The sequence below is a fragment of the Battus philenor genome, unplaced genomic scaffold, assembly GCF_028537555.1.
Source record: "Battus philenor isolate CCGP_79_NKW_IND1 unplaced genomic scaffold, ilBatPhil1.0.hap1 SCAF_24, whole genome shotgun sequence".
Classification (NCBI taxonomy): domain Eukaryota; kingdom Metazoa; phylum Arthropoda; class Insecta; order Lepidoptera; family Papilionidae; genus Battus; species Battus philenor.
In genome coordinates, this window is record NW_027181687.1 from 1,182,370 (window position 1) to 1,199,793 (window position 17,424).

Consider the following 17,424-nt stretch of genomic DNA (forward strand, 5'->3'; position numbering starts at 1 on the left):
TGAAGGATGAAATATCGTAGTTATATTTAAAACGGTTACAAAAATATTTATTTAATATTAAATCGGAGAAATTAGACGTCCCGTGCCACGGTTATTATTGAAGCTTTTTCATTCAGGCCGCTTGGGGCATATACGACCCCCACTTTAAAAATTAAAAAAAGACGTATGCTTTATACTTTTTCAAAACTGCAAAGTTATTAAGCGGGAAAAAGTTATAAATTTTAAAATGCATTGTTGTGCGTACGTGACGAAGTTATTTATCTTCGAGCCTACATATATTTAGGAATTCTTTATTTTTCAACGAGTACTGCAAATGGTCTGAACGAAAAGTGCAGCGGGGGTCGTATATGCCCCACGTGGCATGAAATGTGTCAGTACATTTTATTTATTTTCTTAATAAATATTTTAAAATGTTGTTATTTTCTTAATAAATATTTTTAAAATTTAGTATATTGCGGAACTATACATGTGTGATATTTCAGTATTTATTTAATACGCAAAATCGTTTGCATAATTATTTCGATCCGAATCTTTAACTTCAGCAGGAAATAAAAAAAAAATAATTAAAAAAAAAGTTCGGAATTGCGAATCGTTTGAAAGTAGAACACGAAAATGGAATGCGGACATCTTATAGTATTTTTTTTAATCCGACCTAAAGGCAAAGTTAGTTGATTCCGCCACAATAAGACATTGTAAAGACGGAAATAAACAATTCGACGATACAGTCACCCGATCCCAAATCTAAAACGTAAAGTGCACAATAGACAATGGCTTATGATTATTACGTGTACGTTGTTCTCTGTTCACGTGGCTTCCGGTAAGAGTTCTGGGGCAATAATTATTTCGCTATCAGACATGCGGGTAACAATGGTTTTGTCTCTCAAAGTAGGATAAATATATAGTATTTTGAAATAAGTAATTTGAGTTTAACTTGTGGTACATCTCATGATTGTGATACGAAGCATAGAAACAGGGTGTAAATATTATAATATTACTGAAGGGTAAGAATATTGTTTTATTTTTCATAGTGAGAAACGTAATTTATCATGTCTTCTTTTTTTTAGCCGATTGGTGCCTGCAAAGCATAAGGCCAAAAGGAAAATAATGAAAAAGACTTCTCGCACTCTTTATTATAAGAATAGTGCATATATGTTAAAGCAAAACACATAAATACACAAATTTTGAACCAGTAACTTTTCTTTTATTAATGGTATTATTCCCTTGGATTTCTGAGTAATAAGTATATTATAGAGACAATTCTATGATATAATTGTTCGTCAATTGACAATTCTTTACACTTGTACATATAAATATATGTATGTATGTGTGTGTTTATTCAATAACCCTTTGTGATTATATAATCGTTATAATTTGTGTTTAAAAACTTTGTATATAATGTGTGTTTTCTATAACAATTTTAAAATTTATTTTTAACAGAATTAAATAGATATATTTTACTTACAAAAATCAGTACCAACACAGTCATTTTTGTTTATACTTTTCAATTTGTTTAGAAAAAATTCTACGTCCTCAGAAATTTACCTTTTTCAAATAACTAGCTACGTACATGTTGTGATGATGAAATCAATGTCTGAAATACGAATGTTTTGTGATTTAAACAAACTTAATTGAACGCTTTTTTATTAACATAATACAAAAGCAAGATTGTCTCTATAAACGTAAAATTTATTGTCACACTTACATCACACAGACGGCCGCCATGTTTGTTATGCTTCGTACAGCGTCATATTTTTATAGTATTTATATCATTTTGGTCAAATTTTAATAAAATCAGTTTTGTCAACGTTCCTTTTCTCGTAACAGTTTGAATAGTCAAATACCGGGAAAGCCTTTGAGACCTTCGATTTGGTTTTTCACCTCAATCGTGACAAAATGGCGCCCCGGCCTTGGCATTTTGAGTTTGTTGAATAGAAGTCGCACAGAGTCAAATCAGACGAATATGGTGGTTGCGGAACAATATCAGTCCAGTTTTTGACGATTTTTTTTAAATTGGGATATTTTGTTACCAATAGATATTTGACACGTTTGACAAAATTAAAATATATAACATAAATACGTGTAAGTTGGAGATATTTAAACCTTTTGACAAAAAGACAATTTACAAATGTTATAGACAGTTCTACTAACCTGACAAAAAATATACTTCCTAATGCCCGGAAGGTTTAAATGACAATTTCACCTTACATTTTGATAGAGATATACCTCATGTCATCAAAAAGCTTTGAAACTGTTATACCTAATTTCATACATACTGTATAAAGTGATCACTGTGAAATATGTCAATTTATTTTACAATTTGAATGCGACAGGCAAATAAATTCTGGCAGAATAAAGTGTGCTGAGACAGATAATAAAAGATAATTAATTATGATGTCCGAAATAATTCGATTTTTTTACGATTATGTAATTACATTAATTGACAGCAAATGGGCTTTATATTCATCCTTAAGCTTTTGAATTTATAATCAATCACCCTGTATAATTTCAGTGTAGTGGTTTTCTAACGATGTATTACTTCTTAGTTTGTGATGTTTCCATTTTACATAATTTAGACCAGAGTTCCCCAAACTTTTTTGTGTCGTAGACCCCTTGTTATGTTTTTCCGTGTTGGGTAGACCCCCTACTTACCTGATATTGATTTCCTGTAAATTTCTAACTGTAGTGAAGTTTAGTGTTAAAAACTTAAAGTAAAAACACATGTTAATTTATACATTTATTGATTGAATAAAATTAAAACTATTCAGAATAAAATTTTGTATCTGTTATGTAATATATACGTAACATAAAATAAACTATAAATAAAATAACATAAGCAATAAATCAATATTTTTAGTGAGAATGATGAACCTGATGCTTTAATAATAAATTATCAACATTTGGCGTCAATTTTGTAAGGGTTAATCTTAAATCTCCTCGGCTAATGATGTCCAGTCTGTTTCTTTTTTTCGTTAGGAGATTGGTAACAGCGCTGAACCTTCTTTCCACTAGGTATTACGATGGAAAGGGAATTCAAAATTTCCTTGCTATATTCCATAATACATATACATATAACATATATAATAAATTTTTTACTTCATATACATCATGGTGTGTTGAGATCCACAACCGTGGACCCCTATTTTCATTTCATGGACCCCCAAATTTTTTTTCGCTGACGTAGACCCCTTGCAGGTTGTCATAGACCCCAAGGGGTCGATATAGACCACTTTGGAAATCACTGATTTAGACAAAGGCATCTGTTTGAAAGCGTAGTATAGGTTGAAGTCGCTAGATGCAAGCAGCGCAGGACAAGTCATCGTTGCGATCTTTGAGGAATGCCTATGCCTTGCATTGGATGTCTATCCACTGATATGATGATGGTTGTGATGGTGAAACTAGTGGAAACCGAACTCCTATTTTGCGATGTCAAGTCGACACTGACTCTCAAAGTTACAGCCTGTAAGTGAAATAAAAAATGTACACAGATACCATAATCGTAAAAGTTACAAAGTAATTAAAATCGATTACAAAATTACATTCATCGATTTGTTATGTCCTATTTTTATCAGAATTCAATGATCGAGATGATTTAAATAAATCGATTTAATTATCATGTTTTACGTAAGTGCTGTTCAATGAAGCGGATCTATTGTAACGTTAATTTGTCACAATTAAAAAGGCAAAGATTCAATAACGGATGTAAATTCTTTTTTTTAATTTGAGCTAATACTCGAATATATTAGATGGATCGGTAAGTAATGTCGCTTTCTTATTCACACGAGTACATTTTTAACAAGTTTTTATTTCTAATCAATAATATATACACCTTCGTTTTTTCAACTTTTTGCCATCTAGTATACATATTAATGCCGGCACCGCCATCTATCGGTTTTTGTGTAAAATATGTCGACAGAAACGACATTACTTTTCGGTCTCTCTAATATCTAGAATCTAGATTCAACAACCTATAAGGCTGTTGACTTAATGTTATAAGAGTTTCAAATACGCTCCGTTAATATATCAATCCACAACAAACTCAGAATGTTTTTTTTGTTTACTTTTACAATAATAATAGAGCAATTCATTCCCAAGCTTTTTAATAATTTAAAAATCCCTCACATATAACCGGATTTTTTAAAAGTTTAAATGAATTTAAATGTATTGCTTAGTCTCTATTCATGTCGATGCTCCTAGCTCGGGGTATTTTAAGGCTTCGCCGGAACTTAGTTCACAGAAGAATACATGCACTTATCAATAAATTTGCTTGTGACATAGTAGACTCTACCCGAGTAGAGTTGTGTGTTTGATGTGTTTACGGAATGGCAGTGTGAGTCACTTGGTACCAAGGATGGATGCGGTACCTCTCCCGTATCGGCCACGCTGTTAAATTTATTGCATTTATTAGAGACATATAAGAGCGTATTATAATACAGTGAACAGTTGTAATAAAGACATACTTTATCTCCTGTATTAACCTTATGTAAATCGTGCATTTTCTTAAATTATTTTGCTTATGTACATAGATCAGACTGTAATTTATATTTTGGCTTAGTATGTACATAATTTTTAACAAAAGATATCGTATTATCTAATGAACAAACAGACCAACCATGTAGTGCAAAAACTATCTGAAGTGGTACTAGGAATCGTGTGTATATGCATTTTGGTTCGTCCTTTCCTTAAGTAATATTTTAAAATAAGTAGCATCCACTTATTAGTAAAAAAAAAACAAAGTTTTTCACGTCTTTTAGCATGTCCAAAGGAAACAGAGATCCATTTATGTATATATATATGTGTAAATATAAAATTAAAATCTCAGACCGGAACAATTGTCGGATATATTTTTTGTTTACTTTACATTACTCTTCCGAGACGTTCTAGCAAAAAGAAGACGAAAGTAATACGTAATGTACATGCACCTAATGATACACGGCGAAAGCATTAAAAACGATAGGCAAGTCTATGACATAACAACCAGCAAGGTTGACCACTCAATTCTATCATTTGAACATCGGACAAGGGTTTATGATATACTGGACGCTAGTGTTATAGGAATAAAAAAAGGAAAACCAGATTGTAAGACCTATTATTGTTAGGTAAACATAAGTGCGCTTAGTGTTCAGTAAATTGGTTAATTTTAGATTGTGTGGAATGAAATTGGCGGGAATATTTGTATCAGGAACTGTCACTTGTATATAAAATGGCGGACGCGGCGGCGGTGACATCACAAGTGAGTTGAAAGGCGACCATCAGACAGTCAAAATGTACTCCACGAAATTATATGTGAGTTTTGTGAAATATTTTTTATTATCAGTGAAATTTGTGAAGTGTGGTTAGGAAAAGTGCTTTTTAAATTCCATAGCCATATTGTTGTATTGAACAAAAAAAATTAACACAGATTATATACACGAAAAATTAAGAAATTTTTTTTTAATAAAAAAGAATTAATGTTTTGTTCCATTCGATAATATTTTTTTAAATTAATACTGGCGGTATTAAAGATCAAATTTTAAATTTTGTAAATTTTGTATGCTTTGTTTTTCGTTAGTAAACTTTTGGCAAAAAATACCGTTCCGAAATATAATTAAAACGATTCAATTGCCTTCTTAAAAAAAAACAATTATACTATGAAGTTTTTGGTTAGGTACAGTAATTTTAAATATGTTTCGAATTACGAATTTTAAACAAAAGTAAATTTATGACAGTACAAGCAATTACTATATAATTATTTTCGGATAGTAGCGAAACGTCAAAATTGATTTCAATACAATGTCATAGTACTCAAAATCAATTTATAAAAAATAATCTTTTGAATTATTTACATTGTCTTGAAAATTAGTTATTAGTATAAATCAAAATTTAAAATTCTTTTTTTAAGTAAGCATTAACATAATCTTTTGAATCATCAATTATTTCAACACTGTAAGTAGTAGGCTACCACCAGCTCGGAATGCGCAAAGATTTTTTAAAAACACCTGATTGATACTTAAATCTGTTCAAAGCTGTTTTTGAAATATGCTTCTTATCAAAATTCCGTTATATATTACACTACTTATCCTTCAGTATCACATCGACTTCTTATAGTATGATATATATATCAACGAAGACTTTTGTCTTCATTTCAGTCATAGCACGTCCACAGTTAACATAGACCTCCCCCGTAAATTTCCAATAGAGTCGATTGGAAGCAGCCTGTATATGGCTTTTTTAATGACCTGAACTTTACCTGAACTTTTCTACGATGCAATTACCAGTCCTAGAACCTTAAGGATTCAGCGTCGCTTTGAAGGCTTTATTATCCGACCATAGCTCCCTGTCATTCTACAGTTCAGTTCCTTTGAATATCATACAACCGGAATTTCACAATCAAAGTATAAGTCCTTTTACGGAGTAAAAAAAAAGTTTGAATATAAAACCTTTGCAGTATATCTGAATATTTATAACATGACCAGGAATACTAACTCAAATAATATCTATAGATATATAAATATCATGAAAACGTGAAAATTTATATTCCAAATTGAACTTTGGGACTTGTAGTTCCTTGACTAAATATATAAATATATAGGTAAATGATTTAAAATAAATAATATATCAGGTCGAAATAAGATCGCTGAAAAGTCATGAGTTTAGTCACTAATTTGAACTAAGCGTCAAATTCGGTAAAGTTGTAAAAGCAAATGCTAATCGATTAGTGACTTAGAAAAGAGGTTTATTAAGTCATAGCTTATTTTTATCATTAATTATTTATAAATTTTTATTAGTTAGTTATACATTGTTCCCCAATTCCACTACTAGTTTATTTTTATTTATAATTAAATAAGTAATTTATTATAACATTTATAATTATGATACGTAAATCAACAAAAACGGGCTAGTTGGATGAAGTGAGTCAGACTGGTGAAACTGGGAAACCATTCGGATGAGGAGGAATCGTAGGAGCAAGGGGTAAAACTCCGGACATCTCCCCGGAGGGTTACTCCCGTAACGGGAAAAAAATATTTATGTGACAAAAACACATAAGACTAATTTGATTGTTATCTGGTTGCCTTTTTACGTTTTCCAGCACATAAGACGTTAGTAATCTACCCGATGATAAAACTAAAGGTCCCAGCTGAGGTTGTTTATGTATCTAAATGCCTAGTTACCGCAATGAAGTTCTTTATTAATTTATTCATTATTCACATAAGATCTTTCACAGTGGTTGACATAAGTAGATTAGAAGAGTCCAATTTGATTAAACTACAAGGCATCATTCAATCTAAGGCAGAGTTCCCCAAACTTCTTTGTGTCGTAGACCCCTTGCCATCTTTTTCCGTGTTGGGTAGACCCCCTACTTACCTGATATTGATTTCATGTAAATTTCTAACTGTAGTGAAGTTTAGTGTATGTTCAAAGTGTATTGCGACCACAAAGCGAATACCAACATCCTACAACTTACACAATTTTATAAACACATATAATCATTTTTTTTACTTCATAGGTACTTTTATAAATAATGTAAATGTTTTGATATTATAAGATAGTATGATGTAAGTAAATAGGTACTATCAGTGTATGTGTTGAGATGGACCCCTATTTTCATTTCATGGACCCCAAAATTTTTTTTCGCTGACGTAGACTCTTGCAGGTTTCATAGACCCCTAGGCGTCGATATAGACCACTTTGGGAATCACTGATCTAAATCAACGATCAGGCTACGTGCTTTCAGCGTTTGATCAAACCAGGTGAAACTGAATGCGTACAAAAAGTAGCAAAGAGACTAAAAAAGGCTATATAACTACGTAACGCCAGATAAGACCACAGACAAGCGCTAGTCTAAAATAAATAAAAAAAGGCTTCGCGCCTATTGAAATGGGTGAAAGGAAAAATCGTATAAAAAGTCTTAGATAAGTTATTCAATGACTGAACTCGTTTCTTTGTATGTGCATTGTAAATGTTACTGTAAGCTTTCTATCGCTTTGGATTTCTAACGCCTTATAAAATTATAGTACTTCATAATTCATTACATATCTCATTTATTTAACATCAACCCTGAAAGTCACTCTACGGAGAGGTCTATGCTCGGGATGTTTCTAAGTTATCTAACCTCAACTTTGGCCAACAGATTGAGTCTATTTCACAAGTGGTCTCCAAGAAATTATCAATTCTTTCAAAGGTTTGGCAGTACTTCAGCTCTGAACAGCTGCTTAATCTTTACGCTGCACAATTAATCTCCATTTCTTTATCAGACTACCAGACGCAGGCAAAAGTTTCATCCATACGTTATTGACATACCCAAAAGTCGAACTAAACGATTTGACAGCTCGTTTTTGCTGAGAGTCGCCTAGATTTGGAACGACCTGCCTGGGTCTATTTTTCCTGATGAATTGAGCTCTGGAGCGTTTAAGAGTAGAGTGAACAGGTTTCTTTTGAATGGGTGTGTACCACCTTCGTCTTCATCTACATTTTCCATCAGGCGAGATGGAAGACAAACGCCTATTCCATTACAACTAAGTAACAACATATTGAATCAAGAATGAGTAAAAACGTAGACGAAGCCTTCGAACTTCGTTACCTTAAGAAAACCTCGCTTCTACGCTCTACATCCTCGATCATGTGGAATCTGCAAAAGCCTTTTTTATTTTTTATTACAGCCATTTTTTTGGTTCGTCTCGTATCTCTGTAATAGGTGAACAGTGACAATTTCTTCTTCAATATATATCACTAGTTCTTCTTTTTTTCCATCACATTCTCTTTCATCTCTTTCCATAATCTTGTTACCTTTTATATATCGCCTTTCGAACTCCGCTATTAGTGCTGGATACTGCTATTTTACAATTTTCATTTAATTTTTCTTTGCATTAATATTTGTAATCTAATTTTCTTGGCAAATGTCACTTGGGTAGGAGTGCTGATTTACACTCCTACCCAAGTGACATTTGCCAATACACAATGATAAGGCCACATAGTACCCAGATTAGGTAGTCACTGGAATTGGTTCTAAATAGAGACTAACTAGTAAGTAACTAAGTTAACTAAGTTACTTCTGGCAAGCGAAGAACGTCTAAGAAGGTAGAGTGACCTTGTTAGGTAGACGTTGGATGCAGGCCACTTACAGCCTGTCTTGTAAGAAATAGGAGAAGATCTATGTCCAACAGTGGACTCTCTACGACTGAAATGATAACAATGATCACGCTGAAACATATAACAGAATTTAATATATTTCTATCTGTATCCTACGCGCGTTGTTAAAAATAATTTTGAAGGAAAGTAGTTACAAAAATGTTCAATTATTTTTTGGTCATCTTATTGATTTTATTTATTTCCCAATAAACTGTGACATTGCAAGGTTTTGTTTCAAAACGTGTGAGCAGGATAAATAGATCTGTCCAAGTGAGATGCATGGATTTTTAATCCACACACTTGTAACTATTGTGCTTGTGCATTGTTATTTTTGATATATTATATTTGTGCATTTATAAATGATATGGGTACGGAAAGTAATGTTGCATTCTTAAGTTAAATTCACACGACAACATTTTTAACAAGTATTTATTTATAATCAACATTATATTCACCTTCGTTATCAACAACCTTTTGCCATCTAGTATACTATTCAATTTCGTTGAAAATTAATCTATTTTTCTGTAGAGTATGTCGATGCGATTTAAAATAGTTTATTCAAGGCAGACGTCTGAAAAGTTTTCTTGTCTAGCATGTTATATATGTTCTGTGCAGAATTTTTCCGTGAATATCAGTTAAGCGTCAGTTTTGGTTTATATATATATTGTAGAAGCATATGTTATATATGTAATAGTATATGCGATTAGATATAGTATATAAATAAATGAAAACTTTGTAAAACTGTAGACAAAGCGCTATAAATTGTTCGTTACCGAACTAAAACGTCGCGGCGCTTGCGAAAAAATATCTCCTAAACCCCGCGAAGATATAGCTGAGAAATACGAGCGCTGAATTGAACTGGCAAAGCATTCAGGCGCTTAATAACGCCATAAATAAGGGTGACTTTACAACAACCCGATACATCAACGGTGGCCGACAATGTTAGCCGGCTGTAAAAAGCTTAAGAGATAGCGTTAGAACATACGGATTTAAATTCTGATCGGAAACTCTGCGGATTTTTCTTGTCCAATTTTGTCAATGGCGGATTTGTTACCACATGGCTATTCTTCACTAGTCATACCAAGGTTGTGCATAGATGATTAGTTAGTAGGTGTATAAATGATTTTTAATAGTATTGACACACACATACACACATGTGTATATATATACGAACGAACGAACACTGTGTTCTAAATGAAGGAGAAGGAAAGGAAAGGAGTGAAAAAATTCGTTGTAGTCTAAAATTCTTGCAAAAATCTAGGGTGTTCTGAAAATATTCTTTATCATCATGTCTTTAATCATCGCTGCGATGACCAATCTTGCGTTTCCCGTGACCGTAAATATGCTGTCAGTTCAACTGATGGAATTGATTATAATTAGGCTTTTGTCTGATAAAGTTTATATATATATATATACACACATGATGAATACTAATTATGTATGTATATACGAATTATGTACTACTGTGATCAAAAAGTAATAGGATTGCCACTGCTCACATATAAGTTTCCAGAGGATGGGCAGCAGCATCCTCTGCGTACTCTAATACCACACTGCGATCGCCAACCCCCCTGCTAAGTATGGCGATTATGGTATATCCTCCAAAGAAATTTGGAGACACTTAAGCCTTACAGTGGATGTCTATGGCCTGAACCGACAATTTGAATTCCACGTTTATGTTGTCATTGAACATGTAAAACCACATTTTTTTTTCTTTTAAATTTTAATTATATCTAATTATTGAAAATGTTTTATAAATAAATTATGAAATCTAAAGTATTTACAACTGTATGATTTCGTAACTGTATCCGCGTTCGATGTTAAAAAATACACCCGTATGTTCTTGTAAAATGGCGCCGGCGAACGGCATTAAATGAGTTACGGCGCGTTGTCCGGTCCGCAGTTCATTCGCACCAAAGTCACACAATTCCCGTTTTCATATAAGTAGAGTTTCTAGTCTTAAAGTTGCACAGTTTCTGTTTTTATATCGAGCAACGAATGAACGAACGAACGAATGAACGAACGGTCTACCGGCTTTTGGGCGCCACTCTAGAACCCATCAGCCCCGACGGCCGTTGATTGCATTAGCCCACTGCCACTTTAGACAGAGCAATTCCCATCGTAAGCGACCACGTCTCGAATCGATATCGTTATTGTTATATTTTATCTAGTTGCTCGTATTTAACTTGAGCCAATTTTTAATGTTAATGCTTATTCTTACATAGATTCTCTTTTCCAGATTCTAGCATTAGTGGCGGTGGTATCATCATCTGCCGATCAGATGCAGTGGGTACCTTACGGGAATCTTCAAGCTTACAATTTCCAACAGGATCAGCAGGTAACATTAATTTTTAATTATCACCTTTATAATATTTTCCAATGCTAAAATACATTGTCAATATGTTAGAATGAAGTTATAAATGAACTGCTAATATAAATATATGTATAAGAGATTTCCATCTATACACTAACTCATCATGATATGTATGAAACCATAAGGTGTTAAAACTTAAAATTTTGGTAGAAATATTTCTAATGCCATGTAATGATCAGCTAAGAAAGATTATATGAAATTTCATTCGCAAAGAGTTTTAAATATTTATATATTTTAGGTTACAACCCCAGTGATATATTTTTGGCATCTTAAAAAGTTCCTCGAATGTATTTTTTTTTAATTACATATACAAAATGCAGTCGAGACCAATTAGCGATAGCTAGTACTTTTAAATACTTTTTTAAAATTTTGTTTTTGTAAAATTCTACATAAATCATATATCTCTTTATGTGTATTACGTATTTCAATTTAACAATGCGTGTGGTTTTCATTACACTAGATCTGCTCATAGTAGCAATTTTTGGGAAGATCTATGATGATGATATAATATAAGGAATGAAACAATATCAATGATCCAAAATATATTATTAATTTTTAAAAACTTTGCGAAACTTTCTTCATTTATTCAATGAATAAATAATAGTGTCGCCACGTTATCAAAATTATGTGTGATGTAAAACATATAGTCCTTGGTGTTTGCTTGTAAATGGAAGATTTATCATTCGCATTTAAAATTTAAGAAATTCGCTTCATCCCCAGCCATACACAAAGGCGATCATACTTCAAAAAATTCATTAGACGTTCCGTACATTTTATAATTATTTTCGTATTGAAAAAATTAGTTAAAATCGGTGTACCAATCGTGCAGGCTTTGACTTGAGATAAAATGTTTCCACTTGACATGTCTTTAGCAAGGTTATCAACGTAACTCGTATTAAATCTATTTCTCAGACATTCTTAAATCTGAACGTTAAACCTATAAACAGCTTGTGTGTATCGAAACGTTTAAATATAATTCCACGGAACCCTACTCTCACAGATGCGTAGAATGTTTTCCCGCCAATACGAAATAATAAAATGTCGTAAAGTGCGGTGACTTTTTTCTTTTTTTATTACAATCAGCTCAGCTGGGCCTCGACTTGGATCCGCTTAACCTCTCACCGAGAGGCAAAATGGCGTCGGGCAATATGGCGGGAATTACATGAGCAATCCGATCTTACATTTCTTTTTAATTTCAACTTTTTCTAAGGCAAAAGAAAGATGTCAAATTGACATAATCTTTATTGTACACTGTTAGGAGTATATATTATTTAATCTGTGTTCAGAATTGTTATTCATTTATGGCATTTTATTTTTAAACAGTTTGAAAAAAAACCTGCAATAAAGTATTGAGTCTTTATAAAAAAGAAAAATGAAATTAAATGACTTTAATTAGTTTTAAATCAGTAAATAATTCCTTAAATTTTTTTTGTTAGATATTATCCAGTAAATTCATTTAGATTTAGAACTTTATAGTAACATGTCATTATTCATCAAAAATATGTAATTTTATTTTAACATAATTATGAACCAATTTACATCATTACAATTTAGTTGTGGACTTAATATTATTTCAAATAATGTAGATTTAAAAATGAAACTGTTGATCTTTGTATTAGGTTGGCAGACCAGGGTCGCATTAATGAGTGTGGTTACACTTTCGTTCATTGGTATTTTTTAAATCCATATTATATATCACATAAACAATTTCTTCGCCAAAGAATGTATGAGTGTGTGTGTGTATTCTTAGATGATTAAAACTTATCAGAAAAATGCCTTCTTGTTACCCACAATGTGAAAGACATATAGTTTATAATATTTGACATATGTCGATTCTTTGTTTATCTTTGCTAAGTAACCAAAGAATAACGAAATCGACTGCTAGCGCCATCTATCTGTGTAGTTCAAAGCAACCGCGTTCGGAACGCCATCCTTTATCAAGATTTATATATAACTTACAATATATTTATTAATAGTTAAAACGGTGATTATATGTGTTATGTAAATCTATGATTTTAATTCTTGGAAGGGTAACATTTTGTGCGAATAATTTAGTTTTACTTCAAAAACTCTTAGTTGTTTTTTTTCTAGAAGTGAGAATATTTTGAAAGAGAATGTTTTATATAAAAGAAAGAAAACTTTAGGAAAAACGCATATCTTATTAACTAACTGTGCTTGCATGATCATTTACGGCCCAAAATAATTATATAGTGACCTCTGTTCCAAAAGATATAAAAAACGAAAGAAAGAAGATATAAAAAACGCAGTATTTCTGTACAGTATTAAAAATTCATAGAGTATTTATTAATATATTATTACAGAGCACTTATTTAATCTAAAACTAAATTATTTTTCTGAAAATCGCTCCAAAATCACTTTACATTATTTGCCATTGCTGTCAGAGGCATCGCTAACATTGTTCACGATTCGGTATAGTCTAGATATTTGCAAATTTGCGTCCAGAACAATCTTCAAAGAGGACACAGAGGACTGCAATAGAGTTGTTCATAAGTAAACTGTCATAATAGTTTTAATTCAGAAGAGAACCTCGGAATTGCGGCGCTGTTCACTAAACTGTTGGGTAGTTTGTAAATTTCTTGCTACAGTTTTTAGATCAGAGCGTTACAGTTATGCAACTCATCGAATAACGGTTGAAAATAAACGGTTAGAGAGAGAGAGAGAAAAAAACTGGCTGCAGTTCAGTTAACTGCCCGTCGCTGGGAACGCTTTTGCTTTTTTATTATTCCGTAGAGCCGGTAAGTTATTGCTCTTATTCATAAGCGATAGCGGAAACTTAGCGTCTCAAAATTTTATAATATCGCCTTTGTGTTGTTTTTACTTCATTCAGACATATTTTTGATGTAGTATTATAGATAATAGTAATGTTACGTACTGTAGGTTCTGACACGAAATCAAACACCACTGGTTCACAAGGAATCCTTAATTCACAAATCAGATGGTCACCCTACTTTAATACAAAGTATACTTTCGCTTAGTCCAAATTTCGCTTCCAAATCGCTCAAAAAATCACTGTATAAATAACTTACCAAATAGTCACTTTGTATCACTAATCGTAGATCTTAATATTATAACTCAAAAAGCAACACTGCACTGTCGTCATGGGGAGTACACTTATTCATACTACGGATAAAGTTCTAGTAAGTTCGAGATGGTAAATTCTTATTTATTAATAAATTTATTACACAGTTATTAAATAAACGCTGAATATTTATTTGGAAAAATATTTTAACATTCCTGCTGCCGCTTATGACTAAGGTAGCTGTCGAATTCGAAACGCGAGACCCTAAGTGCTTTGAATTGTACAAATTGAAATTTCACGGCGCTGTTAATTTTAGACTTTGTACGCTAAAGAGGTATTTTGATTAAATCCAATTAATAAACTCTGGTTTTTAAATATTAAAATATTTTTAAATACTCTTCCGTCGAATATTTTTTTAATTCCTAAATTTTTTTTATTTGTTTTCATTAATGGGCTATAAAAGCGATTTAGTTAAAAGTTTAATTAAATTTTATTTTCAATGAATCTTCAGATGGAAAATTTTCAATTTCTATGATCTTTCAAGTTGATGTCAAGTCTATGGTGAATATTTCGAATGAAGAATATTTTTATACAACTAATGGTTTCAACAAATTATAAATTATATTTTTTCTACCCATATTACGTGTTCATACTTTGAAACTGTTATAATTGCGACATATTATATGTATAAGGTATTTCAATTACATTTACGAATACTATCCAAACTGATTTTATTCAAAATGTATTTTTTTTTTAAAAAATAACTTTGTTTTTAAAGAAAATTCGGTCCTGGTCATCGTTTCAACACCGACATACTATAGATAAGGCATAGGTTACCTAGGGGGGAAATACCATAATCGCCACGCTTGGCAGGCGATTTGGCGATTAGTGTGATATATTGGCAAAGGGCCCATGATCTGGAAACTTATTTGTTAGCAGTAGCAATCATATATAAATAATGCACAGTGTGAATGTTATAGGATAGTATCCCGATTACATTTTTTTTTATTATATTGGTAAGGGTAAACTTTGGCAAATATTATTAAATATTATTTCAAATAGATTTTTGCAGATGTCAATGGATTTTAATTAATTAAACAAAAGTACAACCGCACAACCTTATAATTGCCAAGCCTCACATAGCCTTTGTAAAATTCTTACGTCCCTCTATATAACACATCATTTTTATATTAAAGCGACAGGGTTAAACTCGTGACGAGTCCACTTCGTATTGCCACCTGTGGAACATAGGCCCAACGTTGGGCAACACTGGTTTAAAGTATTGTTTACGCTGCTATACATATTGATTAGTCATACATGTAAAAACTTTAAACTGGTGAATGTATATCTCACTAGTCAGGTAAAAGTTTTTCAGCTTGTAAATAAGTAATGTTTCTAATCATTCTGTATACAGTGATCACTCTGAAATATATTACATTATTTTTTTTTGTTTTTTAATTCGATGGGACAGATTGTAAACAATAATTATTTTTATATATCTATTCTATATTATCATTATCTTATTTATTATTTCTGAAACCTTTGATTTTTGAATAGAGTGTACTTTTTTTTATTAATTCTAATTTGTATCGCTAGTGTTTTTTTTTTACAGTATTTATCTTTTGCTTTAACTAAACGCAGACAGTTGGGAGAGGGTTGCCGCTATTTGATACGGATCTTTCTTCTCCCAGCTGCGAGGCACGACAGCGTTTTATAATTTTTTTGTTACAATTTTTTTTGTACACAATTTTCACTTACGGATAAATACAGTTAAAATTTATACATATTAACAATACAATTTGGAATACTCAATTATATATTAGTTGCTACATTATTTTATTTAAGTCGCTGCCCAAGCGCTACAGACCGTGAATCGAGTGTACTGTATATTAACTGACTGCATATTAGTTTATATTTCGATAATCATATTACAGTTTTTTGAATTTTATTTATGATCTATGGTAAAGGTGATATGGGTAATAATAATTATGTATTCCTCCGGAGTTAAATCCGAGACCGTTTTATTAAAATCTTACTGATACAAAAAGGAAATACAAATCTTTTTGTTAATAACCTTTATTTACATTCACAGGTACAGCCGAGCGAGTATTCAGGAGGATTTGACTTCGGTGGTCACGAAGGTAACTCCTTCGCTGACCACGGCTCCGCCGGCCAGGACTTCGGAGGTCACAGCTTTGGAGGTCACGAGTACGGAGGCCATGACCTGAAGGCTCACTCTTACCCAGTCCATCAGCACATCGAAGAAGAAAATCCAGAACCCATCAAGCATTATAAAGAGATCGTCGTCCCTGTGCCAAAGAACGTAGAATTCAAAGTTAACCAGCCAGTGTTGATCCCCGTACCTCATCCCGTACCGATTCAAGTTCCAGTACCAAAAGCTGTTGTTATACCGATCATCAAAGAGGTGTCGATTCCAGTCGAGAAATCGGTACCGTATCCAGTAGAGAAAACAGTTCACGTGCCGAAGATCAAGGAAGTCCCGTTCGAGGTGGTGAAACACATTCTGGTACCTGTTGAAAAACCATTTCCCTTCAAAGTACCAGTTTATGAAACCATCATCCACACTAAGAAAGGATCGCATAAGATATAAATTATTTTCCCTGTGTGAGTGAATGCGTCTGTGTATGTGTGTTATACGTGTGTGATATTGTTGTTGTATATTTGTTGTTGATTGTTGATATGATTGTTGTTTGTTAATATATTATATTATTTTATTTTTAATTGTTGTTATTGTTAATAAAAAATGTTTTTGAATAACTTTTTTCATTAGTGTTTTTTTGTACTGAAAGAAACATTGTAAAACACAACTCACTTGCTATCAGCAATTTTTATAAAAAGTGTTAAAAATAAGCATTTTTTATGTGTTAATTTCCAAATACAATTC

The 17,424-nt window shown here is 32.1% G+C and overlaps 1 protein-coding gene across 1 annotated transcript; it reads left to right on the plus strand.

Moving 5' to 3' along the window:
- The first annotated feature begins 5,262 nt into the window (after window positions 1-5,262).
- LOC137924470 (uncharacterized) lies at window positions 5,263-17,130 on the plus strand. The gene is made up of 3 exons (XM_068767856.1): window positions 5,263-5,283; window positions 11,345-11,443; window positions 16,612-17,130. Exons 1-3 carry the CDS (start codon window positions 5,263-5,265, stop codon window positions 17,128-17,130), a joined length of 639 nt encoding a protein of 212 aa, XP_068623957.1.
- Window positions 17,131-17,424: the final 294 nt, after the last annotated feature.